A 23,491-nucleotide genomic window follows, 5' to 3' on the forward strand; every position below is an offset into this window, starting at 1 on the left:
AAGTTTCAAGGGAGTAAGGCAAGGCTGGATGGCCTCTACGTTAATACCAGGAGTGTTGCAGGTAAAGCAAATGAATTAAGGACGAGGATTGACATGTGGAATTGTAATAATAACCATCGCAAAGATACGGTTGGGAGAGGGTCAGTACTGGCAATTCAACATCCCGGGATATAGAAACTTCAGGCAAGACAGAGGAGTGGGAAAGAGAGGAGCAAGCATTGAATTATTAGTTAAGGAGTCAGTTGCTGCAGTAAGGAGAGTTGCTATCTTCGAAGGGGCATTGAATGAAGCTTTGTGGGTAGAACTTAGGAATAAAAAATAAAGCCACATTGCTAGGTGTTTATTATAAACCCCAAAGAGTCAGTTGGAATTTGAGGGGCTAATATGTGTACAATATGCAAAGGCCTGTGAAAATAATAACAGTAGGATAATTATAATAGGTGATTTCAACTTTCCCAACATTAACTGGATAAACATAATGTTAAGGATTTGACTGGAGTAGATATTTTGAAATGCGTGGAGGAGAACTTTAGGCCAATATGTAGAGCGTCCGACAAGGGAAGGAGCTGTGCTGGGCCTAATTCTGGAGAATGAAGCCGAACAAGTGGTTGAGCTGGTAGTGTGGGATCATTTTAGTGGTAGCGACCAGATCATGGTATGATTTAAGCTTGTTATGGACAAAGAAATATACAACTTCCCAAAAAGGTTTTGGATTGGGCAGAGCGGAGTTTAAGAAATGAGACAGGATCTTGCTAAGGCAATCTACGAACAGCTACAATTGGGGAAATCTACAGAAGAACAATGGGGGTGTTCAAATAGGAAATAGAGGGGGTACAAGCCCAGCATGTTCCAAGTAGGGTGATGGGAAAGAGTAACAATCCCAGAGAACCATGGATGACCAGATATATTCAAGGCAAGATGCAAAGGAAAAGAAAAGCTTTTAGCAGTTACAAGGAGACCAAATCAGCAGAGTCATTAGTGAAATACAGAACATGCAGGGCAGACTGTAAGAAAGCAATTTGAAATGCTAAAAGGGGACATAAGAGAGCTCTGGCTTGTAAAAGTAGGGAAAAACCCAACGTATTCTATAAATATATCAATGGGAAGAGGTTAACCAGGGAAAGAGTAGGGTCCATTAGGGAGCAAGGGGCCAGTCTGTAGGTGGAGTGAGACAGTATTCAACGAATGCTTCACATCTGCCTTCACCAAGAGAATGAGGATGAAGGTATGGAGCTCAGAAGGAGGGACTGTGAGGTTCTTGAGCAAATTGACATAGGGAAGGATAAGGTACTGGAAGTATTGGCAAGCTTAAATGTGGACAAATCGCCAGGTCCAGGTGAATTGTGTCCCAGGCTTCTGTGGCAGGCAAGAGAGGAGACTGCAGGGTTCTGACCCAATTTTTAATTTCTCTCTGGCCACAGAGGAGGTAAACACAGTCAGAGTTTTAACAACACGAGGTTAAAGTCCAACAGGTTTATTTGGTATCAAATAATCCTGTTGGACTTTAACTGGTGTTGTTAAAACTCTTACTGTGTTTACCCCAGTCCAACGCCGGCATCTCCACATCACAGAGGAGGTGCCAGAGAACTGGAGAACCTTGAATGTGGTTCCGCTATTTAAGAAGGATTGTAGAGGAAAGCCACGTAAGTACAGACCAGTGAGTCACAGGTCAATCATAGGGAAATTATTGGAGAAAATTCTGAATGAGAGCATCCACCTCTCATTTAGCGAAGCAAGTTCGATTAAGGATAGCCAGCATGGCTTTGTCAGAGGGAGGTCATGCCTACCAAAGTTGATCGAATTTTTTGAGGAGCTGACTAAGTTCACCTCCTCAAATGTAGTTTATATGTATTTCAGCAAAGCCTTTTTCAAGGTCCCACATGGGAGACTTATAAAGAAATTAAATGGAATACAGGATACATTGATAAAATGGATTCAAAATTGGCTCAATTGAGGGAGACAGAGCGTGATGACACTTGATGATGGCTGCGTTAGTGACTGGGAGCCAGAGTCCAGTGGTGAACTGTGCTGGGTCCCCTATTATTCATCATTTATATAAACAGCATAGGTAACTGTGGGAGGTAGGATTAATAAGTTTGTGGATGGCACAAAAAATGGCCGGATACTTAACAGTGAGGTAGAGTGTCTTGGGCTGCAAGGAGATAGAGATGGGATAATCACATGGGTAGATATGTAGCAGATTGAATTTAACCCTGAAAAATGTGAGGTGATACACTTTGGAAGGAATAATTGGACAAGAAGCACTCAATGAATGGCATGACACTAGGGAGTTCTGTGAAACTAAGGGACCATTGGGTCTTTGTCCAGAGATCTCTGAAACCGCAAGCACATGTCAGTACATTGTTGAAAAAGTAATTGGGACACTTGCATTTATCAATCGAGGCGGAGCTTACAAAAGCAGGGAAGTCATGTTGGAGTTGTATATAACTTTAGTGAGGCCATAGCAAGAGTGCTGTGTGGTGAAGAAGGCATTCAGCATGCTTGGTTTCATCGGTCAGAACATTGAATACAGGAGTTGGGACGTCTTGTTGACGTTATACAAGACATCGGTAAGGCCACACTTGGAATACTGTGTGCAATTCTGGTCATTGAAAGGATATTATTAAACTAGAAAGAGTACAGAAAAGATTTACTAGGATGCTATCGGGACTTGATGGATTGAGTTATAAGGAGAGGCTGAATAGACTGGGACTTTTTTCTCTGGAGCGTAGGAGGCTGAGGGGTGACCTTATAGAAGTCTATAAAATAATGAGGGGCATAGATAAGGTAGATAGTCAATATACCTTCCCAAAGGTAGGGGAGTCTAAAACTAGAGGGCATAGGTTTAAGGTGAGAGGGGAGAGATACAAAAGTGTCCAGAGGGGCAATTTTTTCACACAGAGGGTGGTGAGTGTCTGGAATAAGCTGCCAGAGGTAGTAGTGGAGGCGGGTACAATTTTATCCTTTAAAAAGCATTTAGGTAGTTACATGGGTACGATGGGTATAGAGGGATGTGGGCCAAATGCGGGCAATTGGAATTAGCTTAGGGGTTTAAAAAAAAAGGGCAGCATGGACAAGTTGGGCCGAAGGGCCTGTTTCCATGCTGTAAACCTCTATGACTCTATGACTATGACTCTATGAATTCTGGTCGCCACATTCTTGGAAGGCTGTAGTTGCTTTGGAGTGGGTGCAAAGGAGATTCACCAGGGTGCTACCTGGGATGGAACATTTAAGTTATGAAGAAAGGTTGGATAGACGTGGATTGTTTTTGTTGGAGCAGAGAAGACTGGACGGGGGAGAGGGGTGCACCTGATCGAGGTGTGTACGATTATGAGGGGCATAGTCAGAGTGGATAAGGAGCAGCTCTTCCCCTTAGTTGAAGGGTTAGTTATGAGGGAGCATAAATTCAAGGTGAGGGACAGGAGGTTTATGGGGGACGTGAGGAAAATCCTTTCACCCAGAGTGCGGTGACGGTTTGGAATGCACTGCCTGGTAGCGTGGCAGAGGCGGGTTACCTCATAAAATGCGCCTGGATGAGCACTTGGAACGCCATGACATTCAAGGCTACGGGTCAAGTGCTGATAAATGGGATTAGATGGGAAGTCAGGTATTTCACACGTGTTGTTGCAGACTCGATGGACCGAAGGGCATCTTCTGCGCTGTATGATTCGATGTTATCGCGTCAAGGGGGTGGGTAAAAAAGCAAGCTGATGTTGTAAATCATCCTTTTTGAAACTCAGTTTTTTTTAACCCTCATTTTTAGTTGATCGTGCTGCAGGTGATTCCAAAAGCTGCCGGACGGTCACAAACGAAACGTATTTTTGAACAAGCGTAAAACAGGATGTCAAACGTCATTGCGATGGTTTTCAGATCAAATATTCAGCAGACAATTCACACAGTGATAAACACACGGTCACTCCTGTCAGACATCAACTGAACCTTTATCACAGAATGTTGTCCAATCTGATCCTTCTGTTAACGTCCCTGTCTCTCCTGAAGATCATTTCAACAGGTATTGGGATATTATCTACCCCAACTGTCTTATTAAAGAAATAAATATTTCATTGTTCCCAAGTCGATAGAATTAAAGGCAGTTCGTCCTTCAAAACCTCTTCTGCATTTCCATGCAGAAACATGTTCTAAGCTCTCTCCTTTCGCATTGAATACAGTTAATTAATACAAACTTTAAATATACTTTCTAACAGGTGCTCCAGGAACTTCGATCAGAGTGTCTCAAAGTCCTAAACAGTTAACTATATTGAGGGGGACAAACATCACCTTCTACTGCATAATCCCCCTTTCTCATGACAATGTGGATGTCGAGGTGCTTTGGTGGAAACAGGGTGAGAATAAATATATGACAATAGGAACCGATGACAGAAAACGATTCGATTTCAAAATTAAAGGAGGTGGTTCATTTGAGCTGCGAAACGCGACTCTCCAGGACTCAGGAATCTATCACTGCGCAGTGATCCGTCAGGGAAAAAATAGTGGAAATGGAACAGGATCAAATTTAATCGTCTGCGGTAAGTGACTGAAATGGCCGGGAACATCAAGCACGCTGTTTTGCCATTATTTTATTGTGCTGCCTTTGATATTGTAAAGCTCTGTGCACAACTGCTAATTACGCAGCGGAGTGTGACATTTTATTTGCTGTGTTATTCCAAACTGCTGGAAATACTCAGCAATTCAGGGCATGTCTGCGAAGAGAGAGGCAAAGTTAAAGTCTCAGGTCTATCAACTTTTTGAGTAATGAGGATATAATCCGTCTCTTATTCCTTACTCTGAACATTTCTCCACCAACCTGACTTTCCCCATGTTCTGTTCGCAGCTACACCAACTCCGTTAAAGATTTTCGCTAAGCATCCCGCAAGCAATTCAACTACGTTCCTGACTCTTGTGTGTCAGACGGCTGGATTTTACCCGGGTGATTTGACCCTCCTTTGGTATAAAAATGGCGTCAACATCACAACGGTGGGAAATCCGATCAAACACCAGAACGCAGAAGGACTGTATGAAGTTTCCAGCTCTTTTGAAGAGCCGCACTTTGTGCGGAACGAAGCAGTTTACATCTGTTTGGTAACTCACATCTCCCTCCGGACTCCCGCCATTGCCATTCACACTGTTACCAACTCCTGCTCAGGTATGTGGCCAACAGGCCAAGAAGTGAAGTTAGCAGTTTTTAAAAATCAGAGAAAGGTATTGACATCACTAATCATGAAGATAGTTTTAAAATAAAATACCGGTAAATTTAAAATTAAAGAGAAAATTGAATAATTCTATGTAAAATGTTATTGGCCCAACCCTTTTGTCAAAACGAAGTAATATCATTGTTGTTCTCCTGCCTATTGAAGCTCGGCAGGTTCCAAATTTTTAAAAAGAAAAAGTTGCAGGCGGGCTACATCTTCTGTCCATTTATTTTACATATCATGCTTATTATTAAACACTCGCACTTGGCCATTTCTCATCCTGATTTTATATTTTCTATTACCAGTTTTCCTCACACGAGCTGCAGAACCAGAAGTGACAGTTTGTTTGGTTTGCCCAACTGTGAATGGGTCAGAAGTTAGTACTGTGAGCAGGCAGCAATGCCTCTCCATGATCTAGCGGTTAGGAGTAAAAACGCTGTTTTGTAATATTTCATTTCGCTTGCAGCCCAGGTCTGCAGTATAACTGATTGCGATTCATCTGTTTATTAATTAGCAAGTTCTGTTATTAACAAATAACCTCCCTCCGTACTGCTTCTTACTTCAGTTGACATGCTACACAAGATTCAATTTGCATATTAAGGGACTGAATAATGTCCATATTTCTCTTAGCAGTGGCGAGTTTCGTTTCATTGAATTACGAATATTTTATTAAATAAGAGAAAACGACAAGTCAAGTGCAAGAACAAGTCTATTGATCCATCGAAATGTACTCGAATGGAATGTTTTGAGCGCCCCAAACTGGTACTCTCCCTCGCAGGTTATTCTGGTGTTGTGAGAATAAATTAGTTGGACATCAATTCAGTATGGTAAATTCCGAATAATTTGAAGTAATGTTTTAAAGTTTATTTATTAGTCACAAGTAAGGCTTACATTAACACTGCAATTAAGTTACTATGAAATTCCCCTCGTCGCCACAGTCCGGCGCCTGTTCGGGTCAATGCACCTAACCAGCACGTCTTTCAGACTGTGGGAGGAAACTGGAGCACCCAGAGGAAACCCACGCAGACATGGGAAGAAAGTGCAAACTTCACACAGACAGTGACCCAAGCCTGGAATCGAACTCGGGTCACTGGCGCTGTAAAGCTGCAGTGCTACTGTGCCGCCCCGATGCTCTGCTCTGATCATATTACCCAGTTGCAGAAAACATGAGCACTAGTTTAACCAACAAATTAGGTAAAAGCAAATTACTGCGAATGCTGGAATCTGAAAGAAAAACGGCAAATGCTGGGAAATCTCAGCGGGCCTGAAAGCAGCTGTGATGAGACAATATTAATTCGAGGATTTTTTTTAGGTAGCGACCGAAATGAATTAGAACTCAGCATGATTTCAATTTTGCAGAGTCTGATGGCAAGTATCAGTACATTTGGATTTCTGGATGTACGGTGGGTGGATTGGCTTTTCTGATATTCATGGTCATAATTGGGACGAGAGTCTGTCTGAAGAATACAGGTAGGTGCCACTTTACGCATTCGATTTTAATGCAAATCTTCAGGCGAACGGAGAGATCGTGCTCGGCGGCACTGTAAGCATAAGGATTACGCAATTGTCACTTATTGGATGCAAGAAAAACCGAAATCGTGAGCGTCAACTGGGGGTGATTTTATAACGTAGTAATTGTCACAAAATTAGAATTTAATTAATCTGATTATTTGTATATTACATTGGTAACGTCCACATTCTGGCAGATGGTAAATCAGATGGAGAAGGTTTATAATTCACTTAAAAATGTGAAAATCTGGCATCAGCAGAATACGATTAATCTGAAGACTGGCAAAAAATATCAAGTCACTGATTAATGTCCTTTAGAGACGGAGACAGATTCAACGCGGCCTGACCTATATGTGACTCCAGTCCGACAGAAGTATGCTCAATTTTTTAATAACTTCTGAAGTGGTCACGCAAGCCATTTAGTTGTATCTAGCTAATGACAGCCAGAGGGGGGACAACAAAGATGCCTGTCCGCGGCACCTACGTCTTGAGAATGAATGAAGCAAGATAGCAGCTTGACATTTTCTACACCCTTAATATTCTCACATCTTTCCATAAACAACATGGTCGAGCCGCCGCTTTGCAGGCTAAAGGATCAAATTTATTCCGACCCCGATAATGAATAATCACTCCGTATCTCTTTGAACAAACGTTTGGGTTTTATTATTAATTATCAAAATTGTATTCCGTTTTGCCATGGTCTAGAACACCCCACAGCTCGATCGTTCCCTCGTATGACACACTGTCTTGTCCATGTGGTTTCACATCCAATATTAAAGCATTGTTAATCTGCATTAAATGGACATTTTATGTGCCCTGCCAACTAAATACTTGGTCGCTCTCAGTTTCACCTTTAGTAATATTAATAGAATCCAGGGATTTTTCTTTCCATCCCCGCTGTAGCCTGCGTCCGTGTGTGTTTCTGTGCGTGTTTCTGTGAGTGTCTCTGTTTGTGTAATTGTGTGCATGCGTGTTTCTCCAAGTGTGTGTTAAACTTTACCTAGCCTCTAAAAATACTTTTGAAGGCACAAATATGGAAAGTGACGAGAGATCGTAAGCATTGAAAGCATCTGCTTATTTTCCAGATAAACAAGAAAGTGTGACAATAGTGAACACTGATGACGAGCTGGTGGGTTGACTTTTATATAAATGTTGTAATGAAGATACTTCGTCACGGTCTATTTAACTATCGGCATTTATCTCTAATTGATGCTTTATTAACATCGTGTTTTGAAAATCATTCGATGCTTGCTAGGATGCTGCTGAAGGTTGTTGAAAGAGGAAAAATGAAGGGGCAAATGAGGGCAGCACAGTAGTTAGCACTGCTGCCTCACAGCTCCAGGAACCGGGTTCAACCCCAGCCTTGGGCGATTGCCTACATGGAGTTTGCACGTTCTCTCCGTGCCGGCTTAGTTTCCTCCCAGAGTCCAAAAATATGCGGATTAGGTAGATTGGTCATGCTACATTGCCCTTTAGTGTCCAAAAACGTGCCGTTTAGGTGGATTGACTTTGCTAAATTGCCCCTTATTGTCAAAAGGTATGTAAATTAGATGGATTAGCCATGACAAATGTGTGGGTTAAGGGATAGGGCGGGGGAGAAACGGAGTCAGATACTCGGTCAGAGAGTCGGTGCACATTCTTCTGCACTGTATGGATTCTATGAAGTTGATAGTTTCATTAACATACAGCGCTGTAATCGTCATATGTCGGACCATCTAAAGGTTGTTTTTGGGAGCTGAGATTGCCGTTTAAAATGCTGAAATTGTATCTTGTCTGAACGCATCAATCAGCGAAAATCGGCAGGATGAAATGTAACCAAAAGAGAAAATGCTGGAAAATCTTAGCAGGTCTGGCAGCATCTTTAAGGAGAGAAAAGAGTTGACGCTTCGGGTCCAGACGACCCTTTGTCAAAGCTCTGGACTCGAAACGTCAGCTCTTTTCTATCCTTACAGATGCTGCCAGACCTGCTGAGATTTTCCAGCATTTTCTCTTTCGGTTTCAGATTCCAGCATCCGCAGTAATTTGCTTTTATAGGATGAAATGCAAGTTCCAATTGACACTGTATTTACCGACACATCTTTAAATATAGTCACGGTCAGTTCTGCATTTAATACGTAGGCCATGTCCCATTTATGTTCAGTGTTTAATCAGAAATTTTAATTCTGGTGACACCAATTAACTTACCAGATAACGAAATGTTTTCGTTCTGTCACACGCAGACAGCTCAGCACAAGGTTGTGACATATGCTGCAGTGGATTTGAATAAGTCCACTAAAACTCCAAGACGTAAAGCTAAAGAGGAGGTGACAACGTACGCTCAGGTGCGTATGAGAAGTAGAGAAGGGACAGTATCGAACACCTGCGAAGAGCTAACAGTAATGTAATAGCGGAGTACTTGACGTTGCTGTGACTTTGTGTCGCATCGAAGGGCGTTTGTACATTTTCGCCGTTTAAAGTGCTGAAATTGTATCTTGTCTGAACGCATCAATAAGCGAAAATCGGCAGGATGAAATGTAACCAAAAGAGAAAATGCTGGAAAATCTTAGCAGGTCTGGCAGCATCTGTAAGGAGAGAAAAGAGTTGACGCTTCGAGTCCTGACGACCCTTTGTCAAAGCTCTGGACTCGAAACGTCAGCTCTTTTCTCTCCTTACAGTTGCTGCCAGACCTGCTGAGATTTTGCAACATTTTCTCTTTCGGTTTCAGATTCCAGCATCCGCAGTAATTTGCTTTTATAGGATGAAATGCAAGTTCCAATTGACACTTTATTTACCGACACATCTTTAAAGATAGTCACGGTCAGTTCTGCATTTAATGCGTAGGGCATGTCTCATTGATGTTCAGTGTTTAATCAGAAATTTTAATTCTGGTGACACCAATTAACTTACCAGATAACGAAATGTTTCCGTTCTGTCACACGCAGACAGCTCAGCACAAGGTTGTGACATATGCTGCAGTGGATTTGAATAAGTCCACTAAAACTCCAAGACGTAAAGCTAAAGAGGAGGTGACAACGTACGCTCAGGTGCGTCTGAGAAGTAGAGAAGGGACAGTATCGAACACCTGCGAAGAGCTAACAGTAATGTAATAGCGGAGTACTTGACGTTGCTGTGACTTTGTGTCGCATCGAAGGGCGTTTGTACATTTTCCTGATAACCCTGACTTCAACTGCAAATTGGTAAAAATGACAAATCAATTATCCCTTTAAACATTTTTTTTCAGATAAAACAAGGAACAGCCCGGACAAGATAACACATACGGCTCTAGAATTGTTTGAATTTGAGACAGGGAGATTATTAGAAGTAACTAAAGAAGCGAACAATATACCGAACCACAGACGAAAACCCAAAGGGAGCAACAAAGGAGATATAGAGAGAAGCAGCAACCAAATGGAGTCACGAGCTTGGGCACAGAAGTCAGTTATTGTTGTATATCTGTGCCGCATCTATATTAATTTCACTAAAAATGAAAGCTGGTGGGTTGGAAAAGAGCAGGGGCTCCAAGGTTTACTGGCTCAGCAGCGAAAGTATAAATAATTTATATGCGCATGTATATCAGTATTTACAATCACTGATGTGTAACATCGTAGTATATAAAAAATTATTTGATTCTTTAATTATTTGGAGATTATTAGTCAGCAATATAAATACATGTAAGGAAAAACACTTTTAAAGTAAATTCTGTATTATTGGATATTTAGCTGTTATTCACTTTTGCAATTATAAGGTATACCAGTTGTCATACTGTAACTATCTTATTATAATATTCAACAATGGATTTCTTAAACCTACTTACATAAGTTTTTGTATATTTCCTTCAAAAAGACGTTCATGTCTCAAAGAACAACTGCAGTCTAATAACGTCAAGTGCAACATTATCTCATCAGTTTTTTATTTAAGCCTCGAAGGGTTCTATTTGTATGGTAGCATTTTTAAATACTTATGCAGCCACACAGCAAGGTACGTGCTCCTCTGCCCGACTTCGAATCTAACTATTTAAGGCTCTTCGGTTTCTCCCCCAATTATGGACACCTTCAAACATTTTTTACTCTCTACATTTACATTTTTTATTTTCTACATGGGCTTAACCGCCCAACCTACAATGACGATCAGTATTCCGCTGCAGGATTTCACATTCGCCATACTCTCCTACGCATTATATAATAGCTTCAAAATTGGATGCTAACCCCTGAATTCTGATGAACCGATGACTTACATGTCTCATAAAGTAGAACAGCACCAAATCATGCTGTGCAACACCGGTCATTAAATATTTAAATTCTAGAAGCTTGCTTTTATAATTGTGCTTTGTTTTCCATCTGGCAGTACTTGTGACTAGATTCAACTTACTTCTACGTGGTGCCCTCTTTCATGATTTCTTATCAAACGCCTTCCGAAAACCCCTGTAAGTCACATCCACAAATTTCCTTTTTTTTTTACCTTTGTTATTTCTCAAAGAATTACCTAAGAGAAACCAAGCACAGTCTGCTTGTAAAAAAATGGGTGCTCATCGGGTCTTGCTGAATTTGTGTTTCTATAAAGGTCTGGCAAATTTTCTCAAGTGATAAAGTGTCCATTACTTGTAAGTAAATGTTCAAGAACTGTTTTAATACGATTGTGTTTCAAATTATCATCGCATTAGGCTTTGTCGTGCAATAACAGCACATGCTTCAGCAACCTTTCGATAACTAAATGATGAAACATTCGCGCGAGCAGTGAAAAAGTTAACGCGTGGAAGCGATCAGCTAAATGTTCCGCCTTGTGCTGTTACTATATCGACAAACATTGCGAAACATTAAGACAGGCGTGTTGATTTCTTAAAGCGAGACATGGCTCAATAGCTCATTTCCGCTGCAGCAGTGCAAGCTTTAAATTTAGCTGTTAATTGCAACACTCTAAAAATATAAGCATGTACCCGGTGTTGCGAAGCGACGGTTATTGCACCTCACTTTCCAGTGTAATTGCAGAAACAGAAAATATTTACATGACACGGATACTATATTTGATATTTACCATTGTAAACTTTCCTAACTCATTATCAATTTGAATCTATAATTGCGACACGTTAAGGCGGCGAAATTGTTCCTATCATTTTCAACTTCCAATGTTACATCAGTAGGTTTAAGTAATGGGCGGCACGGTAGCACAGTGGTTAGCACTGCTGCTTCACAGCTCCAGGGTCCTGGGTTCGATTCCCGGCTTGGGTCACTGTCTGTGTGCAGTTTGCACATTCTCCTCGTGTCTGCGTGGGTTTCCTCCGGGTGCTCCGGTTTCCTCCCACAGTCCAAAGATGTGCGGGTTAGGTTGATTGGCCATGCTAAAATTGCCCCTTAGTGTCTTGAGATGCGTAGGTTAAAGGGATTAGTGGATGGATATGGGGGTAGGGCCTGGGTGGGATTGTGGTCGGTGCAGACTCGATGGGCCGAATGGCCTCTTTCTGTGCTGTAGTGTTTCTATTCTATGAGTATTGTGGCGCATCGACCCGTGCGCCTGAAAATCCCGCTTTGAGCCCCACACCGGACTTGTTGGCCAAGCAAAATGCGCTGATAACGTGGGTCAGCAGGGTGATTGTTAACCTGAACATCCTGCCTATGGCAGAAGGTAAGAACGGGAGGGTTTCCTTGTCAGCTAGAATTGTGTTGCAGCTGCTGCGCAACAGCCCCCTCACGTTAAAGACGGCCAAACGCAGGTTCCTAACACGGCCTGTGCTCCGAGAGTTGCGCGTTCCAGGCTTTGAGGGCCTACCAAAGACAGTAATTATGCAATGAGTGCATTGGCCTAAGTACGACTTCTGGCCGTTTACTTATCTTCACAGATGATTTAGCATGCAAAGTCTGCCCTGGTGGAATGGAATGGTCTGCAATGCTGTAAGAACTGATCACATGGCATCCAGCTTTTAAGTTGTGGACACATTCCCAAAACGTCAAAAGGATTTGGTTAAAGTGATGAAATTTTTATTTAATCATCTTTTGATTGACAAAATTTGAAGAGAAGCGTTGCTAATTACTGTAGTCCAAACGTTGTAGTTTATAATTTCTTAGAGGACATCTTGCTGTTCTGTTTCATCTGTATTATGGCCATTCTTTGCTTTTTACTGAACGCAGTATGGGCTTGAAAAATTGCGCTTAGACTTTCCGAACACGCTGCATTTGTTTACACTCAAGGGAGTGGAAAATTTAGATCTCACCAACAGAAGCTCGATTAATGCCCAAAATACATGCGTGACTACTTACGCGCGGACGCACAGACACGTAAGCCCAATTCACAGTCTTTGTGGAGATCTATTTGAAAAATATCTAATCTGCAATATCAAAGTGCATACATTATTGAAAGGGTCAACTTAACAATGAAAAACGGCACCGTCTTGGGAGACTCACGAGGGGCAAAATCCATTCCTTAGCTGCTTAATCATAGAATCCCTACAGTACAGAAAGAGGCCATTCGGCCCATCGAGTCTGCACCGACCACAATCCCACCCAGGCCCTACCCCCATATCCCTACATATTTACCCACTAATCCCTCTAACCTTCACATCCCAGGACACTAAGGGCAATTTTTAGCATGGCCAATCAACCTAACCTGCACATCTTTGGACTGTGGGAAGAAACCGGAGCACCCGGAGGAAACCCACGCAGACACGAGGAGAATGTGCAAACTCCACACAGAGAGTGACCCAAGCCGGGAATCGAACCCAGGACCCTGGAGCTGTGAAGCAGCAGTGCTAACCACTGTGCTACCGTGCCGCCCATGTGCTACCGTGCTTGTATCTTAACCCATCAAACTCGTTTTACCTTTTCACCAATCACTATCCCTATATGCACGATGCCGTGGATATGTCGCTTCATGCATTTTATACCATAGTTACGAGTTTGAGAGTGAGAAGGTTGGTTCTCAGATACACCCAATACATGATTTCTACTTACAAGAAGCAGGGCATCATATAAATAGCCACGTATCTCACTGACAGCGTCATAAGAGCTGATAGAAGTGACCTAAATGTAAGATAGGTAGCATGACATTTACAGAGTGTGAACGTTGTAAACAGTGGCAGCAAGGACCTCATCCGGTTTAGCCATAAGTCGATGGCATTTGCAGTCGAGATACAGCGATGCTTCTTGCCGCACAAAATTATTTCCCTCCAGTCGACGAAGGCAGAACGAAGCTGCATGTGTATTTAGCTTGAAATCACAGACAGTTAGATAGGAGGAGATGCACATGTTCATTCATCTACCGTCAAGCACATCGCAGCGGTTGTCGGATTTTCAAAGAGAAGTCAGTTTAAACCTTATTCCTGAAGTATCCAGGAGACACACTCTTTTGGCACAAACACGCCCTGATGATCATTTGAGCAATTTCTTTCTCTTTGGCCTATTAAGTATTTTGACATTTGAGTTTTTAAAATCTAAAATACAAGAACTCTGCTTGATTTTGCGATCAGTTATCTCGAATTGTCCTCAGAAGGAAGACGGATCGTTCAAACATCTCTGAATGCTCGCTAGTGACTTGGTGAACAACGAGTCTCCGGAAGCAGTGCTGAACCATACTGCACATGGGGTTCCTAATGTCCGTTGACATAATGTTTATGCACTGGAATTCTACAGTTCATCTCAGATGTTGTGAGCTTAATTTGGAATTCGTGCACGGGGAAGATCAGTTGGTGTTGTGGTAGATCTTGTAGCCTGATTATGCGCCAATGGACTGGGGAGAGCAAAATAGCTAAAACTCCCACCTTAAATGACTGTTAGTGTTGCACCTAAAATAAAATCATTGGACAAGCATATGTTAACACTGCAAGGCGAGGTCTCGATATGAAGCGATCGTTAGATTTTAGATTATTTTCTCCTTTTATTCTTTCTATCCATCTTTCTTTTTCTCCTTTCTCCCTCTTTAGTCGCAGTCTCTGATCTGCTGTTGGGTCTCCAACCGCGCAATTTCCATTGTTTGGTCTACAGACGGATTCACGTTGATAGAGCTTTTGTTTATAGCAAATTAAAAAATTCAAATCCAGAATAATAACAAAATGGTATTGATGCACTCCCGCATTATTTGGTTTTGACGAACAGTTGATGTGAAGTATGGGCAATATTAATGTTACTGCACACAATGAGGATGTCTAAGAAGGCGGAACTTTTCCTTGTCAAGTTTCTTGAACACTCGAAATGTTTGTTTGTTGGAAGCGCTTTTTGCCCAACAAGGTATTGCCACCAAACCCAGTTCACTCTTTAACCTGATTGTTTCCAAGCGAGAAGGACGCGATATAAACGAAGTTCTGTCCGGCCTACCTGACATAACCTTAAGATGTGGAACTGAAGCCCAAATACTTTCTTGCACAAAGTTGGTCAAAATACAGTACATGTTTTCTCCAGTTGTTATGAATGGCTTAAGCTATGCAGCTGGGATGAAGCTAAGGCGCAGATAAATCTAAGCCTTTTGAACATAAAGCTTTATTTAGAGGATCACTTGGCGCATCTATATCTACCAGCTAGAAACCAACGATTCCCCTATTACAACATTTCATTATCCCTTCAATTATTTCAGAGTGCTGCCTTCACTTTGGCATTTCAAGTCCTCTTCCATCATGGACCAGACCTGTGTGGCTTAATGCTTTTCATTCTTTTGCCTTTGGCATCTATATGGCATTGCAAGGTTATAGAGGCTGGTGATTATTTTTTTCTACAAGTGCTACCTGTTAGCTAGGAAAATCTAGGCTATTGACTTAAGGTTGTTGTAGTGCAATGTGCCTCCAGGTCAATATGACGTGATATTTACAGAAGAGATTGGAGGTGATTGCATTCTCTTGACGTTGCTGCTCTCATTCTGCTCAGTGGCGGGGATCGTACTGCTGTGGTGTCCAATAACATCGCCCTTAGAAAACTTCTAAAGTAGCTTGCGTCTGCAGCCGGATGCTGCTTTGAATTTCCATCACAGTGCCTGTTTCACATCGGCTGGTGCAACCAGTCAACTGCACTACATTTAATCAATCAGCCTGAAATTTCACTTCCGTCTATATCCGCTCATTTAAAATAAATATCCAAAACTTCATAATGTGCGACTGTGAGACATATGAGCACTGCATGTGTTAATTACTTTATTAATAATACGGTGAATTCGAGTGAGGAAGTCAGTTTTCACAACGTGATACTGCATGACACAATGATAATGAACTCCTAAGCCGCAATCTTTCCCAGAATCATACAGACATGGGTATTATTAAACAACCGATGATTATTCAATGTTCATGGTGTAACAATGCTAATTGAAGTTCTTATGGAATGGTTTCAGGAAATACATTGGTGGCAACGATTTACATTGGTGACAAATATTACTATAATTAATCGTGTTATAATTTTGCACCCCGGAACATTATTTATGCATCCGCAGCTCTGAAGTACCTGTTAAGTCCAATGATATTATGAGTTGAACATGCCCACAGATGGTGATCAAGAAGGCGAATGGAATGTTGGCCTTTATCGCGAGGGGGATAGAATATAAAAGCAGGGAGGTCTTGCTGCGACTGTACAAGGCACTGGTGAGGCCGCAACTGGAGTACTGTGTGCAGTTTTGGTCCCCTTATTTGCGAAAGGATATATTGGCCTTGGAGGGAGTGCAGAGAAGGTTCACCAGGTTGATACCGGAGATGAGGGGTGTGGCTTATGAGGAGAGATTAAACAGATTGGGTCTGTACTCGTTGGAGTTTAGAAGGATGAGGGGTGATCTTATAGAGACATGTAAGATAATGAAGGGACTGGATAGGGTAGAGGTGGAGAGATTCTTTCCACTTAGAAGGGAAACCAGAACTAGAGGGCACAGCCTCAAAATAAGGGGGGGGGGCGGTTCAGAACAGAGTTGAGGGGGAACTTCTTCTCTCAGAGGGTAGTGAATCTCTGGAATTCTCTGCCCATTGAAGTGGTGGAGGCTACCTCGTTGAATATGTTTAAATCACGGGTAGATAGTTTTCTGATCGATAAGGGAATTAGGGGTTATGGGGAGCAGGCGGGTAAGTGGAACTGATTCGCTTCAGATCAGCCATGATCTTGTTGAATGGCGGGGCAGGCTCGAAGGGTCAGGTGGCCTACTCCTGCTCCTATTTCTTATGTTCTTATGTTCTTATGTTGAGAGATTGCAGCCTCTCAGACACAGGTGGACATAGCAACAGCCCGGTTGTTCGGTGTTGTGAGGTAAATCGAGATGACCGGTACTGTCTTAACTATAAACAATACAAAACTCATGACACAGAAATCTCTGTATAGAGACATAACATTTCTTCAAAACAAAAACAAGCAGCTGCAAGGAGATCACAAAAAAGGGTTATTTAGCTCTGAGATACAATCTCTCTGGTGAATCTAACGTATACAATCAAAAACAGGTCAATTATAGATTCTCTTATCAATAATTCCCGCCTTATATTAACTTGAAATCAATTACATTTATCATACACACATCAATAACAATCCCTAACATTCACCTCAGCTAATTGCATTTTACCATTCAGCATAATGATATGGCATGCATCCATGTAATTCGGACGCTAACTCCTATCTTGGCTAAAGTCACTTCCTTTTTGCCTGGTTACCCTAGACGCTACTACAGAGGTCATAGTCGACGTTCCCACTGAATCATTGCCAAACTGGATAGACATGTGAGCCCGTGTCTGGGCACGTCCCCATCCTAAGCCTAGACAATGACTATTTCTATTCATTGATGTTGCAATATGTGTTCCCGCATAAGAAACTTTCCTGATATGAACTTTGCTAACTACGCGTTCCCAGGCCTTTGACTCTGAACTATTCGCCTTTACTATCATCCCTTGCAGTAACCTGCTTTCGCCTGAAGTGAACACTGTTTTATACAACACTTAAAATACATTAAAATATCAATATACATGTTTTAAAATCATAATTACTTCTTTAACTCACTTACTGATTTCACATATGTGTAAACTATTCTCTCATTAGCTTATTAACATGTTCTAAAAATCACTCAACCCTTTACTGGTAGTCCTGTCAGTGTCTTAATGTATTCTGTTTAAAAACCTTATCAACTGGTTAGAAATTTCCCACATCATTATGTCTCCCCCAACAATTGTTTTTAATCTTATTACCTGTCCCTTTGCCCCCCCCCCCCCCATAACATGAATATTCTACATCGCATGGCCCCAACTGTTTCCCTCTTTTTCCTTTGTTGTGTTGTGAATATATTTTCCTGGAAGCTCTACCTAATTTCTGCAGACTGTTGAATTCAAGACCTGCTCCTCCTGAAGTCTTCCTAACCCTGCTCGTACTTTGCTTCCTCTGATGTTGGGAGGATTGTTGTTTTTCTATCAGTTGAATTAGTATCAGTAATAACCGCCTCCTGATTTATCTTGTTTTCCATCTGACGCTTTGTCATCCCAACACCGAACTTGCCCGTGAATTGCAGTTTCTTAATATAAAGGAAATTGCAACGCATGGTGCATGTGGCATTGAACGTGGAACATTGTGACCCTCCTTTCACAATTACAGACGCCCATAAAATATACCAAGTTGCATTGGAAAGCTCAAACGATTCCACAAAAGTATTTAATCAAGTACAACATATTATGCAACTTTGAAGATACCTTACAAAAGAAGTTTGAAGTTGCCTTGAGTTGATGTGATAAGGGTTAAATAATCTACCTGAAGCATACGCCTTCAGCTTACTCTTTAAACTCGGCCGATGGCACCAGAATCAGTAGAGTATCGTCTCATACGTCACCACTTCACACTGTTCATCAGGTTATGCGTGGCGCTATTTCTCCTCAGATCGAGACTTTCGTGTTATCTTCACATGTCCAGTACCTATCGCTAAAATGGCATCGAGGGTTGTGCTTCAGAGCACACAGGTCATCTGGATTATCTTGAATGGTATTTACTATCGCCCATTCCTTGTCTTTACGTGTGTGTCTCGCTCTCGCTCTGTCTGTTTTTTTTATAACTAAAACGAATGTTCATTTTCTTTCATAGTTGCTGCCAATCCTCTGATTGAAGTGACCCAGGCCCCTGAAAATATCCATTCGATAATCGGGACTACTATTGCATTCGACTGCACGTTTCCTACTTCTCAAGACGACTTAGATGTGAACATTCATTGGTGGAAACTCGGCGAAAAGGATTTGATGCGGCCAGGATCAGATAGCAGGAAATGGTTTGCCACTGGGAATGGAAGAGCCTCCTTTCAACTCTTGAATATCAGTATTCAGGACTCTGGAGTCTATTACTGCGGAGTGACACTTCAGGGAAACTGGGTCACAAATGGAAGTGGAACAACGCTCGTCGTCAGTGGTAAGAGAAGTGTTAAGACGCGAGGTTGCATAGTCTCAACGTTATTCAAATAATAAAGATTAGCATCCCTTCAGCGTTCGCTTGGTCGATTCTTAAATAGATACATTGGAAATTAATTGCTCCAATAGAACGATTCTAGGCATGAAATGAAGATCGTCTTTTCACCTTCTTACTTGCTTCAGTAATAATTATTTCTGCTCTTTCATGTGTTCAAACCTGCACAGGAAACGTTTTCAGGTCATTCAAGTGCGGATGCAGATTGTGAAACAACTTGAAGTAATTTCGGTATAAATAATGTTTTGCATATTTTAAAATAGTACTTATTATTAAAAAAAATCATGTTACAAGTCTTATTATTGAGTCCAATTACAATCAGAACACAAATTATACTCTTCCTGCGTTAAAACGAATGTCTGCATAGGGCTTTATAAGTGTATCACTGTTTTAATGTACGAACCTGGCAGCAGATCTGCACACAATAATATTCCATAAACGGAAAAGAGAAATTGCTAAATAATTACTAACAGTGTTTCGGGTACTAATTACTAGCCAAGGGGACAATGTCAATGTATTTCTCTGAGTAGTGCTGGAGGCTACGTAGAGTTTATCTCCTCCAAAGCAGAGAGCTTGCACTGATTAAGTTCTCAAATGCGGGGAGTACAGCGTGGAACTCACGACCTAATCGGAGTTAAGGATCCTGCCATTGACCTACGGAATTCACCATGTGCTCCAGATCTGAAGGATCAGGGTCTCAGATGTTTGGCTATCATTTCAGTTCTTTATTCGGCCGCTTTGGTCACTTCCTGACTGATTAACACAATAATCTGAATCTTCTCAAGTCCCTTCAAAAACGAATATGTCGCCGATATAGAATTTGATGAATCTATTCCTGAGTTGTGCAAACTCTATTCGTCGCAGTAATTAATCTTCAGATACATGTCGCACGTTGAAGTAAGCAGTGAAATGAACGTCTCGCCTTTTGTTCAATCCCCGGTTGGGATTTTGTTCATTCCTTACGAACCCACGATAGAACTATATCACCCCCGTTTAGCTATCGGATTATAGTCAGCAACAGGATGGGTTGTGGGCGTGGGATCACAATTCCTCCGTTCATTGTAAGTAGCGATATAGTCTGAGGGCCTTCTGGAAGTTTCATCAGGTTGCTAATTGAGAGCAAATAAACTCTTCACAAAGGCATTTCCCATTCAGTACAGGAGCAACGCCAAATGCTTCATCCGTGCTTCCGAGTTCTTCTACCTGTTCAGGCAAACAGGAAAGTCTAATTTCGAGGATTTACATAGAGAACGATACAATTGCGCCGAGTTCAAAAGATCTGGAATGCACTGCCTGAAAAGCTTGTTAGAAGCAGATTCAGTAGAAATTTAAAAGGAAATTTGATATGCACTTGAAGTGGAATATTTGCTGCGCTGCGGTAAGAGCCGAGGCGTGAAATTAGTTGCTTATTTCTTGCATAGAGCCACCGCAGGTACAATAAGCCGACTGACATTCTTCATACTCTATGATGCAATAATCTACAATAATTATAAAGCGATGTTTTAATTCCGCCAGTAATAAACAGATTGATAGCTGTTTGAGCTGTTTTAGCTCAAATCGAATAAAAGTGAATGCCATTCTGCAGAATATACGGTATATATAACTTCATTTCTCGATCTTTCGCCAGCTCTTCCAACTCCCGTGAAGATTCTTCCCCGCGCATCTGCAAGCAACGTACCCGATTCTTTGACGCTCGTGTGCGAAATGGCTTCATTTTACCCGGCGGGTCTAACTATCACTTGGTACAAAAATAATGGAAGCATTGAAAATGGAATTCACACCACCAAACAACTCAGCAAAACTGGAATGTATGAAGCTTCCAGCTACTTTGAAGAGGCACAGCCGGTCCAGGGAGGGACTGTTTATGCCTGCCTAGTTTCTCATGCCGCTCTCCAGATTCCGGCCATGGCAAGTTACATAGTTCCCAATTGTAAACCAGGTATGATATCAGTTTTCTTGGAAAAAATGACAGTGCAATGAAATCTAACGTTATTGAAAGTGAACGGGTTGTAAATTTCACGGCAGTGACAACGGTGGCAACAAAATGCAAAATATATTTGTAAAATCAGGTCATTATTTCAAGTATTGAAATGTATTCTTTGTTTCCACTGCCTTTACTTTTCCATTTTCAGGCCGACCAGCTCCTCGGAATAGTGACAACTTCTTAAATAGAGGAAACTTCCACCTTTGGTCGGGAGTGAAAAGGCGGTCTCGGTTGGACCGCGTTATATATACCGCCAGATTTTACTTCCAACTTATTATACAACCAAATTTGAATATTCGCGCAACGCAATTGCATCTCGACAGCTCAGTAAATACTGAAACCCAGAAAACATTGTTTTCACAAAATTCATTTCCTTCCCCTGTTCAATTTCATTCATCAATATTGTAAATTCATTCAAACTGCGTTCATAATCTGCCAATTTCCCATTTCAACTCAGATAATCACTGATTTAGTGCCTTCCCATTGTAACCACAAGTGGATTTCTTTAGTCCGGCGCAGGTCTGAGACGTGTGTTGGAGTTCTTCAAAATGAAGTGGCAAATGGGAATGAACCCTTGACATCTCTGTGGCAAATGTATATCTGAACATTTTTGTGTTCGCGATTTGCAATGGAATGGAAAACGTGTACAAAGTACAATTCTTTCTGCCGGTTATTAAATAATTATTGCATTTCTTTAACTTTCTTGAAATAATGCTAGCCACGTGGTTTGGAATTTAAAATTATGTGTTGGGACAGTGGGTAAAAGTTTACACTCGCATTTTGTGGAGAAATAAAAATGTCTAGACACATTAGCAAAGTAAACCTTAACATCGAGAAGTCATGATACAACTCCACATAATACCAAGGGGAATTAATACTTGAATTAACTAACCTAGTAAAACAAAAATTTTAATATTTTACTGCATCAATAGTAACCGAGTGTGAAAGAATAACGGGACGAAGTATCGGTGAGGTGAGAATTAAAATAATTTTCCACTTCCGCCCGTCACGGGAATCGTAGCGGGCGAGGGGCGGACCATGGAAAGGTCCTTTGACCTCGTACGGGATTTTCCGGTTGCGGGACGAGCGCGGACGGAACATCTGGCCCTCAATACTTCGTCTTCTATGGAATCCATCCCAGGGTACTGAAAGAAATGGCAGAAGTAATAGCAGATGCGTTGGTTGTAATTTATAAAAATTCGCTGGACTCTGGGGCAGTGCCGCCTGATTGGAAAACAGCTAATGTGACGCCACTGTTTAAAAAAGGAGGTAGACAAAAGGCGGGTAACTACAGACCGGTTAGCTTAACGTCCGTAGTTGGGAAATTGCTGGAATCCATCATTAAAGAAGAAATAGCAGGACACCTGGACAAAAATGGTTCGATCAAGCAGACGCAGCATGGATTCATGAAGGGAAAGTCGTGTTTGACGAATTTACTGGATTTTTATGAAGATGTAACGAGTACAGTTGACAGAGGGGAACCGGTGGATGTGGTGTTTTTAGATTTCCAGAAGGCGTTCCATAAGGTGCCTCACAAAAGGTTGCTGCAGAAGTTTAAGGTACATGGAGTTGGGGGTAAAGTATGAGCGTGGATTGAGGATTGGCTATCTAACAGGAAGCAGAGAGTTGGAATAAATGGGTGCTTTTCTGGTTGGCAGTTGGTGACTAGTGGCATGCCGCAGGGATCGGTGCTGGGGCCTCAACTGTTTACCATATACATAGACAATCTGGATGAGGGGACCGAGTGTAGGGTAACAAAGTTTGCGGATGACACAAAGATGAATGGGAAAGCGAATTGCGTGGAGGATGCGGAAAGTCTGCAGAGAGATTTGGATAGGCTAAGTGAGTGGGTGAGGATCTGGCAGATGGAGTATAATGTTGACAAGTGTGAGGTTATCCACTTTGGAAGGAATAATAGTACAATGGACTATTATTTAAATGGTGAAAAATTACAACATGCTACTGTGCAGAGGGACCTGGGGGTCCTTGTGCATGAATCGCAAAAACTCAGTTTGCAGGTGCAGCAGGTGATGAAGAAGGCAAATGGAATGTTGGCCTTTATCATGAAGGAGTATAAAAGCAGGGAGGTCTTGCTGCAATTGTACAAGGTACTGGTGAGGCCACAACTAGAGTACTGTGTGCAATTTGTGGAAGGATATATTGGCCTTGGAGGGAGTACAGAGAAAGTTCACCAGGTTGATAACGGAGATGAGGGGGTTAGCTTATGAGGAGAGATTGAGTAGATTGGGCCTGTACTTGTTGGAGTTTAAAAGATTGAGGGGAGATCCTATAGAGACATATAAGATAATGAAGGGGCTAGACAGGGTAGAGGTAGAGAGAGATTCTTTCCACCTAGAAAGCAAACAAGAACTAGAGGACACAGCCTCAAAATAAGGGGGAGTCAGTTTAGAACAGAGTTGAGGAGGAACTTCTTCTCTCAGAGGGTAGTGATTCTTTGG

The 23,491-nt window shown here is 41.8% G+C and overlaps 1 protein-coding gene across 2 annotated transcripts in view; it reads left to right on the plus strand.

Moving 5' to 3' along the window:
* The first annotated feature begins 3,751 nt into the window (after positions 1–3,751).
* LOC144492741 (tyrosine-protein phosphatase non-receptor type substrate 1-like) overlaps positions 3,752–23,491 on the plus strand; it is a 177,404-nt gene continuing 157,664 nt past the window's right edge. Inside the window, exons 1-8 of one of the 2 annotated variants that reach the window (XM_078211120.1) lie at positions 3,752–4,012; positions 4,206–4,526; positions 4,832–5,143; positions 6,549–6,659; positions 7,784–7,827; positions 8,918–9,019; positions 9,620–9,721; positions 9,919–10,485. In XM_078211120.1, coding sequence (XP_078067246.1) covers positions 3,952–4,012; positions 4,206–4,526; positions 4,832–5,143; positions 6,549–6,659; positions 7,784–7,827; positions 8,918–9,019; positions 9,620–9,721; positions 9,919–9,948 — 1,083 coding nt within the window. In that variant the 5' untranslated portion in view covers positions 3,752–3,951 and the 3' untranslated portion in view covers positions 9,949–10,485. Of the gene's footprint in view, positions 4,013–4,205; positions 4,527–4,831; positions 5,144–6,548; positions 6,917–7,783; positions 7,828–8,917; positions 9,020–9,619; positions 9,722–9,918; positions 10,486–23,491 lie in introns of those variants that run through there. The other variant, XR_013497631.1, reaches the window with a different exon arrangement.

Source organism: Mustelus asterias, chromosome 4 (assembly GCF_964213995.1).
Source record: "Mustelus asterias chromosome 4, sMusAst1.hap1.1, whole genome shotgun sequence".
NCBI classification, from domain to species: Eukaryota; Metazoa; Chordata; class Chondrichthyes; order Carcharhiniformes; family Triakidae; genus Mustelus; species Mustelus asterias.